General features: G+C 43.5%; 1 protein-coding gene across 2 annotated transcripts; it reads right to left on the bottom strand.

Annotated features, from left to right (window-relative positions):
• Window positions 1–1594: 1594 nt before the first annotated feature.
• Window positions 1595–9693, bottom strand: LOC123156186 (26S proteasome non-ATPase regulatory subunit 2 homolog A). Of its 2 annotated transcripts, none has more exons than XM_044574349.1 (25): window positions 9477–9693; window positions 9248–9348; window positions 8351–8474; window positions 8198–8257; window positions 7345–7412; window positions 6935–6968; window positions 6422–6493; window positions 6200–6238; window positions 5994–6112; window positions 5796–5910; window positions 5628–5720; window positions 5281–5439; window positions 5072–5179; window positions 4921–5001; window positions 4680–4820; window positions 4489–4593; window positions 4197–4415; window positions 3774–3890; window positions 3455–3670; window positions 2983–3042; window positions 2794–2901; window positions 2597–2682; window positions 2400–2508; window positions 2137–2315; window positions 1595–2054 (listed from the first exon to the last, which is right to left on the bottom strand). In XM_044574349.1, the coding sequence occupies exons 1-25, from the start codon at window positions 9492–9494 to the stop codon at window positions 1982–1984; spliced, it is 2604 nt and encodes an 867-aa protein (XP_044430284.1). In that variant the 5' UTR covers window positions 9495–9693; the 3' UTR covers window positions 1595–1981. The 2 variants fall into 2 exon arrangements, with proteins under 2 accessions (XP_044430284.1, XP_044430285.1); XM_044574350.1 differs by having other exon boundaries at window positions 3774–3887.
• Window positions 9694–15100: the final 5407 nt, after the last annotated feature.

Raw genomic sequence — 15100 nt, 5'->3', positions numbered from 1 at the left:
CTTTATATTATAAAAGCAACCATTACCACATACACTCGAGTGAACCGATATAAACACACGCCATCACGACACAACACACACATACACACCTAAGGCAAGATACAAAGATGTCGGGCACCCCACGCAAACTAAAGATGAGCTAAGAAGAACCACTTGGAGCCACCAACGAGGGTGAGACGGACAATGACGGCAAGTGATGTAACCCGACGCTCACACCCCTCCGACACAGCCCTGCTCTGCCAACCACCCGCAACCAAGCCCCTCCCACACACACACCCACGCGAAGTCATGGCTGCCTGATTTGGTTACCTATTACAGGTAGGGTCAAGGATCCATCATTTGGGACCCACATGAGGCCCATCACCATCGTAGGTAGGTCCCTGGACCATGCCATCATTTGGATGCATTCATCAGGAGGATCATTCGGATGGCTCTACAACACTCGGACAACCACGCGTCACTCGGCGAACGATCAACCACTCGAACGTACATGGCAAGAAGGCGTTGTGGGAGCTGCAACGATCGAGGAATCCTAAGTCATCCACTAAAATAGATTTATAGCTGCCAATACCTGTAACTGTTGTAGTATAGACTCATTACACTAGTAATTGCCTCATTATTCAATGGCATTAGTTGCCCCAGCGGTGTGGGAGACATGGGGCTGCAACGCACTCTATATAAGCCGCACCCCTAGCCGGGCACGTTCAACCTTGTAACCATATCCATCAAATCAAAGCAAGCCTTAAGGCATGAGACATAGGGCTTTTATCTCCATCGAGTGACGGACCTGAACTCGTTAAACACCGTGTGTTACACCTATGCCGTAGCTACTCTACCCCTTATTCGTACCCCTAGTACTCGTTGTCAGGATCATAACCCCGACATTGCCCGCCCGCACTTGAGACGGAGGTTCCGTCCTAGAATGCCATGCCTCCCGCCGCCCATCATTTAGCTCGTATATGTCTAATACGTGCTTGCTCAGTTAAGGGCTATGGTCCCCTGATTGGTTCTAATCGATTTTGTGTGTGTGTGCTTAACCAGGATATCAATGAACACTTTGTATCTACATACCTCAAGGGATGTTCGATGCAGATAGACAATGTAGATTCTCAGCCATCCCATGAGGGCCGTGTGCTCGTTTTAGTTACTGGGTCTTTTACTGTGCCTGATGCCATGAAGCGTAGATTTACTCAATCGTTCTTCCTTGCTCCACAAAAGGGAGGCTATTTTGTTCTGAATGATGTGCTTAGATACATTCCAGTTGAACCAGGTAACTAACATTAATCTTCAGTTTTTTTTTCACCTTGAGAGTTGCTCCTTCCATAGCTTTGCTGACATTTTAATACTTGACCAGAAACACCACCTGTCAAGGTTCCAGAGCTTAAGTTGAATGATATTGCCCGTGGAGTCGTAAATCAATCTACAGAAAGTACCTCCATCAGCAATGAAGTCGTGAATGACAGATAGTCACCTCTCGGCAGTGCACTACTAGCTTTCTTACAAAATGCAAGTTTATCCATCTATAGATTATGTTTGCTTTTGCAACAGATGGGTGCGAAAAGTTGATCATTTGCGGATGTCTTAGCATTGTAGATACATTATGATTGACTTCTTAAAAGGGCAGAAAACATCGGACAACTGAGTATGTCTATTATATGCATCTCAAAAACAGTCTAGTGAGTGAAAACACAAAATTTGATTGAGGTTATGCTATGCAGCCATCAGTCACCCACTGTTCCTGTTCCCCGTTCCGACAAAGTTGCTTCTCCTCTTTTCGAAGAAACATCGACCCAATCTCCCTCTGTACATTGACCCCTGAGCTATTCTATACTTTTGTATTGTCCCTGTACTCTGTTAAGGACTATTTGCAGCCTCTTCACAATAGTCATTGTCGCTTGCTTGTGTGACAGTTAGATGTTGACCAAGCCTCTTCATGGCACTCCATCCGCAGATCCGCTTACGCTTGCATCGCACCGATCTCTCAATCTTCATGATGCTCTGGGTTCTTCCTCAGGATCACAAAGCCCTCCAGAACTGGTGTCAGCGGAATATATCTACATGCAGGAACAGCAATAAGCTCAAGCAAGAATCAAGTTACTGAACATAAGATTCATTTCGAAAATGTACTGTAATTACTTTTCAGTTGCTAGCTCAGCTTGCTCCCCTGCAGCGAGCACTACAGGCGTGTTGTACGTCTGGAAGCCAGTGATGGTCCTGGGACTTCCCGCCTGACCGACCACGTCGACTGCTTGGCCGACACGAACAGGCACATGGAGGGGCTTGAGATCCTCATCCACAGTCAGTAACATCCTAGGCTGTCCCCAGCAGAGAAACACACATCTCAAATCATGTGATTCGTCTTTAACTCTACCACTGAGTCCTTAGTAGGAGATACATACCTGCATAGCAAGGGCGAGGATGTATAGCATGTAGGGATACTTTTCGACGATGATGGGTTGCATGGCAAGGCATGCGTGCAGAACGGTTACAAGCCCAGCTAGTGCTACGCTGAAAAGTGACAACAACAACAACAAGAGCTTTTTGAAACGTGCTTCCAGTAAAACCAAAGGGAAACCATATGGGGTACATTACTCACGGAGATAGAAGTAGCCTGTCAGAGTGGCATGGGTCAAGTGTCAGCAAGCCCTTCCCAAGGTGAAGAAGACCCTGTGCAATCCTCACCTGAAATCAAACGAAATCAAATCATCTGAAACTTAAATAACCACAGGAAATCTTACTAGTGTTTAAAACAAGGACATGATTTATTTATTTTTTCTGTATATTTGTACTTACACAATACAGATAACCGCCATATTGCTGACTTGAGAGCTTACGAAGCAATCCGGCTATACGTGCATTGTTTGTACCAGCACCTATCAAGCCCAGTGAGATGATTGCAGCCTGCATGTACCGATTTGATCAAACGTAATCTTAAGCTTCAAGAGGTATTAATGTGCTATAGATTGTGACGAAGTTGCTAACCATCGACACTGCACCGTCCGCATCATGGCTCAGTCTACTCAGTGTGTCCACAACAACCGCCTACATGATATGCAGACAGTATGAAACTAGACATCTGGAAGATACAATCTATTTACACCAAGTATACCATAACTGCAGGCACTCAATGAGCTAGAATCAAATAAGAAGCAGCAAAGCATGTAGTCGCCAATAATCAAGTAAGACCAAATAAGTGTCTAACAAAGCATGTTCTTCAAGCAGATTCGGACCAAAATGGATGATGCAACAGATGAAAAACAAACAGCCGTGCATGTTCTTAGCCTATTATGCTTCCACTGCTATTAATATATTGCCAGTACGTGTGCAACCCAAAAAATGTTTCCATTTAATTTCATGGTACATTTGAAAGGGCTTTTAATATCACAAAAGTTTGACTCATTTCCATTTAATGTTATAGAAAAACAAGCAAACTTATACAAAAATATAGGAGTACCTTTGGATTGGATACGCAGAGCATGCCAAGAGCAAGAGGAACTGCTCTTCTTATACTACAATCACCATACTGTAAAAGGTGCTCGAGGGACCGTACAGCCATTTCAGCTCCTAATCCTTCAGCCATGGCAATAAGAGCAATTCCAAGGACTGCTGGCCCTTGGTCACTTCCACCTTTCACAAGTTTATTTGAGCAACTACGAAGGAGCTCCTGAACCTGAAAATCCAAATGGCATGGTTCCTAAAAACTAGCTATGCATTGAACTTGTTGGTATTGTACAGCCTCTCTGAAATTCATGTATCTTTTGAAGGCAAGTTACCTTAAGCACATTCCCTGTCCCAGCATATGCCAAAGACGTAAGAGTCAGGCCACAGTACTTCTTTAATGGTTCTTCCAATGTTTCAGAAACCTTAGCAGCAGTAGCATCCACCATCTCCTGATACAATGTTGTTAAGATCAACGAGATGAATAGGAAAAATGCATAAGCCTGTGCACATGCACACACATACAAAACAAAAGATATTTAAATATAAATCACATCAGCAGATGAAACTATTTTACAACAATGGAGAGAAACCAGCCAAAGCATGGGTTTAAGATATATCATAAAAGGATGTCCACAAGTATAAGGGCAGGCACCGAAACGATAGATACATGTTTTATAATTATTCTATGCTCCGCAACAAGAAAAAAAGTTGTACAAGAAGCTGCGGATCTTACTATGGAGGAACAACAAAATTACCTGTTTTCCAAGATATAGAAGGCCAAGGGCAACTGGAAGTAGATGAATAATGGGCTCTGTGAGCTCTTTACTGTGATTTTTCAAGACAGATATGATTGACTCTGCAATCTCTTCATTGCAGGAACCAACAAACACCAATCCCAAAGAGATGGAAGAGAACACTAATTCCTCAAAAGGTGTTTGGGAGTTACTCAAGGTAATTGAGAAATGCGATTTAAGCTGAAAATTCAGAAACTGTATCAATGCAAGAAAATAAGGGTATTTCAGCTATAGGGGAATGTATTGATTTGACCTCGTCTTTCCGGGACCCAGCATAAGCAATGCCAAGACCCAAGATTCCCCCGATTCGTGTAATTGATGTTGCACCCGTGCTATACTCAGAAATAAGAGCATGTGCCTGGAAAAACATAAGAGGTTATTACAGCAGAAGGCTTGCATTAGAAGAGCAAGAGGATGGATAGAGTAGGGTAGGGTGGCACGTACATGATCATATTCCTTCTTCACACCATAAGAGGCAATCCCTATACCTAACAAAGTTCCTGCAACGACATTAGTATCATTGCTGTGCAGATACTTGTCAAGTTCGGCAAATCCTAAATCAGGATCCCACAGATGTATCATTCCCTGAAAATGATGTGTTAGTATTTAGTAGTTAGTACTGGCATCTTATCGTATCATCTAGTAATCTAAAAGGTGCTTAATAGAAAGAGAATTATATCTATACCAGACTAGCTACTGCACTGGCTTTCCAAAGTTCGTTGTTCTTGAATAGCAAAGAATCTGGTAGTGCAGTCATGAGTTTGTCCTGCAACAAGAACACGGTCTTAATATCAGTACTTTCCCTAAAGATGGCGAGGAAGTTCATAAGAGCTAACCTGGCAATAACCAGCATTGACAAATGCATTGACAAAAATTGCGGCCAAATTCGGCCTTGCAGAATCAAGGCTGGAGCTTTTGGCACCTCGACCGCCAATCAGATGAACCTAACAGATGAGCATGTCTTTTAAATTTTAACTGGGGTGCCTAAACAAACTAACAAGCTGCTGAAAAAACTGAATCGGCAAATAACCTAACAAAATACTACCTTATATATGTCCTCTGGAGATTTTGGCTCCATGACACCAATATCCCGCGCAAGGATATGGTACCCCTCACCCAGTTTGGTGTTACAAACTACTTCCTGTAAAGCATTCTTCTCATTTTCATCTGCAACCATCTCATCATCAATCTCCACGCTTAAACCCTTCAATAAGAAGAGCTCATTGATAAAGGAAAATAAAAATCAAAGAGTCTGCCCAGAAATTTACACTATCTGTAGTATGGAATCTATAGCTACAAACTATCCCAATTATCAGAATTATAAATCAGCAGAAGATGGCAAAAATAGATAACTTTGCTTCTGTTGCATGTCTGAGCATGGATGAGACTCACATAGCGTGCTATCATAAATGCGAATTGCTGCTTCAGGGAGAAATCTTTAGTTTCTTCAAATACCATCTTTATCTTCACATTCTGACCACAATACTAGAAGACATTGGATTGATGTTAGTGCCATTTAATTTCGGACCTCAAAATCACAGGCATAGCTCATTCACCCACCTTGTGGTCGTCGACCAAAAGTGCAATCCGCAAAGCACTTGCAAGATCCCTAAACTTCATGTACATGTCATAGGCAGTGCCAAGTGTGGCTTCATGGTCGGGTGTAGAAAGGTATCTGCCAGTTTCCACCCCAACATAACAAGTGTTCACAAGTTTAATCTCGATAAAATTAGAGAATACATAAATTCATTCACGTACTTAGAACAACTAGTCAAATACAAGCATGCCCTTTTGTAGTTGGTAGAGTCAACAAGATGAAGTAGCATCGTAAGGTATTCTTCCTTTTTTTCGTCTGAAAGCATCTCAAGGTATCCAACCTATGTACAGAGAAATACCATGCTTCAGTTGCATCTCAATAATTATAAAACTGATCCATTAATACAAACAGAAATGTTTCACCAAACCTCCAGCAAAAGATCCAGAGCTTCAGTTTCAGCATTATGCTACAATAACAAAACCCATCAAACTCTCAATCCATCAATGAATTAATCACCATTAGGTTTCTTTTAAACAATTACTATTGGTTATCAATTAGCGATTAGCATATTCCACGTAAGTTAATATTTTTATATGATGAAGTAACAAAATGAAACAAATGCAACACACAAAATCTAATCGGGATCAACCTTCATGTGAAACTTGACAATTTCCAGCACTACATTTATTTTTGATTCAATTGGCGTTGATGAGCCATTGAACTGCAAAACAAGAAAAAGGTTAGCATTATAACTATAAGACCAAGAATAAAGTTTGCATATTTAAGCCCAACTACATGGAACAACTAATACACTATAGCATAGATAACAAAAGAAAAAGTTGACGGAACTTCTTTTCTAACAAAGTAGAATGCATTAAGAGATAGCAAACCAGCAATCACAGAAATTGGATGTCATACTAGTGTGAAGAGTGCCAGGGGCAGGCCAACTTCAATTCATGGGTATTCAGTTGAATGCCCATTATTTTTTGCCGAAAACTATGTATATCTATATACTATGTACGTGTTCAGGAAAAACGGAACTGACACATGAAATGGCATTGCCATCCGGACAGAAAGTGGATATCATACTACAGAACAGGGTACTATGAAGAACATATAAGAAATTGTGCAATACAACCGATGTAGTGGATTAGGATCTAACCTTCCATTCTTTTCCAATTTCAAAAGCCAAGTTTCTGTCAAACAAGACATTGACATAATTAGAGCCCACTATATGGAACAGTTTGAGCTTCCGCAACAACAACAAAAAAAACTTAAGAGCAATACTATAACCCATTAATTTCCAAACAATATAGCTTGCATTTGACATGCCAGAGTGACTAGGATGGTAAGTGAATAACATTCAAACTGGACCAACAAGAGTTAGTATTGCATTTGAGACAGCGTATCAAAAATAAATTCACATCACGTTGTATTTGTAGTTACAAGGATGGAAAATAGTGTATAGGAAGACAGCATAGTAAATAATGCTAATAGGGAGCTAGTTACAAGTAACATGAAGAAAAAGGTAAGGTTAGAATTACAGCCAGGGAGGCTGGATAATGTCATTACCTCACGTATTCATGTCCCCATGAACATACATCAACTAAAGAGCCCATCATACAGTACTTCAGGCTTTCCTAAAACAAGAAAAGGAAGCAAAGTTTAGCAAATCCAGCCCTGTACAGTAATGGTGAATTAAATCTAGATGCTCATTTCAGTATTCAACTTTCCAAAAAAGCTTATGAATTATAACGGAAGTTAGGTGTTTTACGATGAGGGAAAACCTGTATTGAAGTAAACCTACCTACATGTAGGTTCTGGTGTTAAAATACCCGAGCAAAGAAAAGGACTAGGTGCCTATTAGCTATCTGGTTTGTGTGAAAGCATAACACTGTTGAGGTTGCAGCGACAGATCTGGTTCTCTCGCCAGCAACATTGGGCACGGGACGATCAATCCAGAAGTTAAATAAATCAGTTGATGGACCATGTGTTGATGTTGATAATGGTCGAATAGGGGAATATAGGATGAGATATGATCGAGCTATAGGTAAGTTACTAAGTTATACAATGAAGATTAATCACTGCCCTTTGTCCCAGCAGCATGCACGGCTAAATTTTTTAGTGGGTTCAGGTTAGTTGCAGCATAACAGAGAGAGATAGCTGAGGCTGTTACTCTAGATTTTTGTTTGGGGCCTTCACATATTTGCTCTTTGCTTATGCCATCTAATCTGCTTTTAAGATCCTTATTTGATGAGTGCTGAAGCAAACTCTAACCAGTATGAACTACTCCTAGAAATAAATGAAACTATCTGTAGAATATATCTTGCTCAGAACTTCACATGATGGCTATTTGTAAAGAAGAAAGATACTAACAGAAGGAAATGCACAAATGTTTGAACAGTGCTTTGGTATTTTTGCATACCCTTTCTCCTTCACCAGACATTGTCAAGGCCAATACTGACAGAATGTCTGCCATATGTTTCTGCACAATAAGAACAGAAAATCATGAGCACCAAGCAGTACTTTTAAGCTTGGCTCGAGCCGCTCAACTGAGAGATTAACAATACATTGATACCTTCTGCTGTTCAGAATCCTGCATTCTCTCAAAGCAAGTCTTGAGAGTTCCATAGTGTGCGCGGAGGAATTTGAGTTGTTTCGGGGCAGACGTCATTGAGCTTGTCGCCGCACGAATCTCTTTCCTGTTAAGCATTAATCACAGTTAACTATGAACTGAGAAGAAAAATGGCATATTAGCTGTTTGAGGAATGCAGTGCTACAGTCCAATAGCAGCAGTAGGATGCAACATTCGAAATGAACAAACCAAATCAAATATCCCATCATAACATGATAGGGAAATTCGACAACGAAAGCATGACGCAATAGGAATTTTGATTTCGTAGTATCCTGTCCCAATTTAAGAGCAGAGGGACGTAACAAGCCTCCAACTGGGCCCAAAATCGGTGCCCTTGCAAAATAAGCAAACCAGCACAACCAAAAACCGGAACAGCATTCCCGTCCTTGCAAATTTTCATGACAATGAATTTCGCAGAGCGTAACATTTCCCATAAACTAGCCTGCAGATTGCAGTACATACCGGTAGGTAAATCGAGAAATCAACCCAGAGATTAGGGAGCAGGAGACAACAAACTAAGCAGCGGCGCAACAAACATTTGCATGCGAATCGAGAAAACGGATCACGCGGATTCTGGTGTTCGCGCCTAAAAAATGGCCATCCAAAATTGACAGCGACGCGCCTGAATCCGAACCGGAACTAAGCAGGAGACCGGAACCGAAACTAATCATAATTGACAGTGGTGCGGGGCACTAGAAACAGAGCAGCAGCGCCCGAGCCGAATTCGGTTTTCGCGCCCGGATCACACGGAATCTGGTTTTCGCGCCTAAACTGGCCATCCAAATTTGGCAGCGATGCGGCCGAATCCCGGGGAAGTTCAGAAGCGGCAGCAGGCATTACCTCAGGGTGTCGATGGCGCCTATCCGGAGGCGGGGGTCGCGGCTCTGCGCCCGCTCCACGCAATCCTCGAGACGCGCCTTGAGCTCGAGGTCCTCCTCCGACTGCGACAGGCACGAGACGCGAGTCACGCGACCGCACCCGTAAGAGAGAGGACGAGCGGCGCCCCCGCCCCGCGGGGAGGAGGCGGAGGAAGAGAAGGGAGAGAAGCGGCGGGGTCGTCGCTGCTCACCAGATCGTCTCCCTTCATCTTCCCCTTGCCCTTGCCGGCTGCGGCGGGGCGAGGGAGGCGGGGACGCGGTGGGCGCTCCGCCACCGCCGCTGGCGTCGTCGCGCGGCGAGGTAGGGTTTACGAGGGGGTTTGGGGAGTCGGTGGGGAATCGGAATGGGAGGGAGGGAAGGGAGGAGAGGAGGATTTGAGTTGGCTGGTGTGGTGATCTTTCCGGTGAGGCCGGGGACTGGGAGTCAATCCAAGTGAACGCGAAGTATTTATATGGCGAGCCAGCTGGCAAACGGGCGAACGGAACGGCTCTTGGGGTGGTTATTACGCGTGTGTTCACTTCACACGAGCGAACCGCCTCTTGCTGGGTTGTTACGGGGGAGGGGTGAGGAAATGTGACGTGCACCGGACGTGGAAAATACATGTACGTCCCTCCGTCCTATAATATAAAAATGTTTTTGACATTAGTATAGTGTTAAAAACGTTCTTATATTTTGAGACGAAGAAAGTATTTCCGAAAATAAATTAGTATAACGGATGTTCAAATGGTCCCAGCTTTTTTATAAAATGAATTGGGAGCGCCTGAAACTCATTCAAATGAGACATAAATTGGTCTCATTCACACGACGTATGCATGACATCACGTTTTCTTGTCTCAGCCCGTTTTCCTGGAAGGCCTACACCATCCTTATTCTTGGTGAAAAAACACAAGAACGGGCCTCTTTGGTTTTTATTTTTTGGGTTGTCAGCTTTCAGTTGTTTTTTTTTGTCGTTGTTTGTTTTTGGGTTGTCAGTTTTGGGCTTTTTTGAGCCCCGCACATCTCTCTAGAACACTGATAGAAAAATCACAGCTAGACGCACATCTCTCTAAAACTGGCACAACATGTGTGCTGACAAACACTACATCAGGGGGGGTTTCGTTCTTTCATGACTAAAAAACATGATTGCTGCCTATGTGACAACCATGACAAAAGATGGCTGATGACTCAAACTCTCTGAAAAATGAAGGCATCCTCTCTGAACATTGACTCATGAGTCAAAGTCTCTGAATAAATGATACACAATTCAACACTAGCAGGGAAAAAATGGGGGGACAATCTGAGCGATTACTGAACATGATGAGTCAAACTCTCTAAACTTGAAGTATGTCTCTCTGAAAAATTGCTAAAGATGATGGGTCAAACTCTCAGTCCATCATGCATTCTTGTCTGAACATTGACTAATGAGTGCTCTCTGAAGATGATGCATGCTCTCTGAGCAATTAGAAAAGTGAATACGTGGTACATGCTCTGTCAACATATACACTGAGAACAAAAACATTGAAAACAACTACGACGACAGTCCTTATTTGCCTTGAATTTATTCTGTGCATGCTCAACTGTGGTATCCCTATGCAACAACAACTCTAGTGAAAATCAGACCACTGAATCTGCCTAGGGTGAAACGTATGGCAACACAGGCGCGGCCGGAGCAAAAATTTGAGCAAGTGGCACGAGCAAAAATCAAGCAGATTCCACATGGGGAGAGGGGGGAGGGAGACTTGGCGCGACTCGGCTGTTGTCAGCTGCCGGACGGCGCCCACACCGAAGATCCCGTTGGCCACGCAGAGCTCGCATGCAGGGCCGAACGACGGTGGCTTGTCGGCGGCGCAGAGGCCGTCCGCGGTGTGGATGCCGCATGCCTCGACAGTTGTGCAGCGCTGCCCCGCCATCTCCAAATCGGATGCCTCGTGCGTCCAGCAGAGGTGCGGAGCGGGAGGCTCCTCCTCCTCCTCCTCCTCCTCTGCGCCACTGATTCAAATAGTGCAAATGGGAGACAAAATAAATGAAAAAATAAATGTGTCTGTGTGGATATACATTGGAGAATCGTTGTTGTTGTGGAGATCTTACAGAAAACCCCCCTAAAAGAGTTTATAAATGGCAGTTGACTACAGAACACTGTGTTTAGTCTAGAAACACCTAGAGAAAGCATTTTGGGGTCTCTCCTAGTAAAAAAATATGAATCTAAAAATTGAGAATTAAAAAAAGGGTCACTAAAAATCACTAGTGCACCTGCAACAAAATCAACAAAAAAAGAGACTAAAAAAGGAAAAAAAGCATAGTTGTGTGTTCACTAAGGACTAACAACTAGGGGCTCTCGAGTTATTAGTTGACGCTTCGTTGCAAAATTTTAGCTTCAAAAAGATACGGAAAAAAGTGTTTGTGAAATATAAACTATCGAATCAAAAAGATTGGACTTGCAAAAAAAAGGCATGAACACAAAGAATCATAGTTGCAAGTCAAAAAGAAAAACGGTGGACTCCGTAAGATCACAAAACACAAAAATGCAAATAATGACACTTTACTTGCAAGTGGCAACAAAGAAAAAAAATGATCCCACAGTTTCTAATCGACCCTCGACTGGCAAATGGCATGAAACAAGAAAACCCAGTTGCAAAGTTGACCGTTGACTTGAACTGGAATCAACGAAAAAAACATTGCAAACTTAGTGTCCACATGCAAGTGAGCATCAAAATAAAAAAAACCACTTGCAGGTCGAGTGTCCACTTGCAAGTGGCATGAAAAAACAAATGAACCAGTTGCAGGGGGAATGTCGACTTTCAAGTGGCATCAAACCAAAAAGACCTAGTTACAAGTCGACGGTATATTTAGAAGCGGCATGCGGGCCCCCACAATTGCGAGTCAATGGTGGACTTGCAACTAGGGCAATTACAAAACTACGGACAAAAAACATACCAGTTGCGAGTCAATGGTGGACATGTAATTAGGGCAATTACAAAAGTACAGACAAAAAATAGACCAGCTGCGAGTCGATGGTCGACTTGCAACTAGGGCAATCACAAACTACAAAAAAAGAATTTGCAAGTCGATGATCGAGTTGCAAGTGGCATGTGGGCACCCACATTTGTGAGTTGATGGTGGACTTGCAACTAGGGCAAAAACAAGCTACAGAAAAAGCCGAGTTGCAAGTCGATGGTCGAGTTGCAAGTGGCATCGAGAAACAACCCTATTTGCGAGTCGATGGTCTACTTGCAAGTGGCAGGAGACACCCATAGTTGTGAGTCGATGTTGGAGTTGCAACTAGGGCAATTACAAAATTACAAAAAAACAGACCAGTTGTGAGTCGAGTATCTATTTGCAAGTGGGATGCAGGCCCCCCACAGTTGCGAGTTGATGGTGTACTTGCAACTAGGGCAATTGCAAAAACTACAGACAAAAAATAGACCAGTTGTGAGTCAAGGGTCTATTTGCAAGTGGCATGCGGGCCCCCATAGTTGTGAGTCGATGGTTGACTTGCAACTAGGGCAATTGCAAAAACTACATACAAAAAGTAGACTAATTGCGAGTCAAGGGTCTATTTGCAAGTGATATGCGGTCCTCCACAGTTGCGAGTCGATGGTTGACTTGCAACTAGGGCAATTGCAAAACAACAACAAAAAGCCGAGTTGCAAGTTGATGGTCGAGATGCATGTGGCATCGAGTAAACAACCCTAGATGCGAGTCGATGTTCTACTTGCAAGTGGCATGTGGGCACCCATAGTTGCAAGTCAATGGTGGACTTGCAACTAGGGCAATTACAAAACTACAAAACAAAAATAGACCAGTTGCGAGTGGAGGGTCCATTTGCAAGTGGCATGCGGGCCCCCACAGTTGCAAGTCGATGGTGGACTTGCAACTAGGGCAATTGCAAACAATAACCAAAAAGCCGAGTTGCAAGTTGATGGTCGAGTTGCAAGTGGCATCGAGTAAACAACCCTAGTTGTGAGTTGATGGTCTACTTGCGAGTGGCATGCGGGCACCCACAGTTGTGAGTCGATGGCGGACTTGCAACTAGGGCAATTACAAAACTACAAAAAACAACAAACCAGTTGCGAGTCGAGGGTCTATTTGCAATTGGCATCTGGGCCCTTCACAATTGTGAGTGAATGATGGACTTGCAACTAGGGCAATTGCAAAAACTACATACAAAAAAAAACCAGTTGCAAGTCCATGGTCAAGTTGACGGTGGCATCGAGTAAAGCAACCCTAGTTGCGAGTCGGTGGTCTACTTACAACTGTCATGTGGGAACCACAATTGAGATTCGATAATGGACTTGCAAGTAGGACAATTACAAAAGTAAAAAAACAGACCAGTTTCGAGTCGATGGTCTGACCATTTGCTAGTAGACGGTCAAGATGCAAGTGGCGTCGAGTAAACACCCCCAACAACCAACACAACAACAATAACAACAACAACCAACAACAAGAACAAAAACAACAACATACAACAACGCAAAAGACCAGTTGCGAGTCGATGGTCTACTTGCAAGTGGCATGCGGGCCCTTGCAGTTGCGAGACGATTGTGGACATGCTACTGGGGCAATTACGAAGCAGCATACAAAATTTGGCTAGTTGCAAGTCCGGGGTTGAGTTGCAACTGACATCGAGTAACCACCCAAAGTTGCAAGTCAATGATCCGCTTGCAAGTGACATGCGGGGCCCACAGTTGCTTGTATTCCATCGACGTCGACAACCCTTCCCCCAACCCCTAGTTGCGTTTGCATTATATGTCCTGCAGTTGTGCTAGGGTGTGCTGAGTTGCAAATTGCTCCGAGTTGGAGCGGTTGCAACGACAACAAAAAGACCTAACAAAAAATTGGAACCGATTTCATCGGCGTTGACAACTATCCCGACCTCTGGTTGCGGTCACATTATATGTTCTGTAATTGCAGTACGAGCAGATGCAACTATAACAAAAAGACCTAACAACAAGAAAAAACAGACCAGTCACGAGTCGATGGTCTACTTGCAAGTGGCAGGCGGGCACCCACAAATTGTGACTCGATTGTGGACTTGCAACTAGGGCAATTACAAAAGTAAAAAAACACACCAGTTGTGAGTCGAGGGTCTATTTGCAAGTGGCACATGGGCCCCCACAGTTGCGAGTCGATGGTTGACTTGCAACTAGGGCAATTGCAAACAACCACAAAAAATCCAAGTTGCAAGTTGTTGGTGGAGTTCCAAGTGGCATCGAGTAAACAACCCTAGATGCGAGTCATGGTCTACTTGCAAGTGGCATGCAGGCACCCACAATTGTGAGTCGATGTTGGACCTGCAACTAGGGTAATTACAGAAGTAGAAAAAAATATACCAATTGCAAGTCGATGGTGGACTTAAAACTAGGGCAATCACAAAACTACAAAAAAGAATAGACCAGTTGCGAGTCGAGGGTCTATTTGCAGGTAGGATGCAGTCCCCCTACAGTTGTGAGTCGATGGTTGACTTGCAACTAGGGCAATTGCAAAACTACATACAAAAAATAGACCGGTTGTGAGTCGAGGATCCATTTGCAAGTGGCATGCGGGCCCCCACAGTTGCGAGTTGATGGTTGACTTGCAACTAGGGCAATTTCAAAAGAACAACAAAAAGTCAAGTTGCAAGTTGATGGTTGAGTTGCAAGTGGCATCAAGTAAACAACCCTAGTTGCGAGTCGATGTTCTACTTGCAAGTGGCATGCGGGTACCCACAGTTGCAAGTCGATGGTGGGCTTGCAACTAGGGCAATTACAAAACTACAAAACAAAAACAGACCAGTTGCGAGTGGAGGGTCCATTTGCAAGTGGCATACGGGCCCCCACAATTGCGAGTCGATTGTAG

This window comes from Triticum aestivum, chromosome 7B, assembly GCF_018294505.1.
Source record: "Triticum aestivum cultivar Chinese Spring chromosome 7B, IWGSC CS RefSeq v2.1, whole genome shotgun sequence".
Lineage (NCBI taxonomy): Eukaryota > Viridiplantae > Streptophyta > Magnoliopsida > Poales > Poaceae > Triticum > Triticum aestivum.
This window is presented reverse-complemented; position numbering and strand designations above follow the sequence as displayed.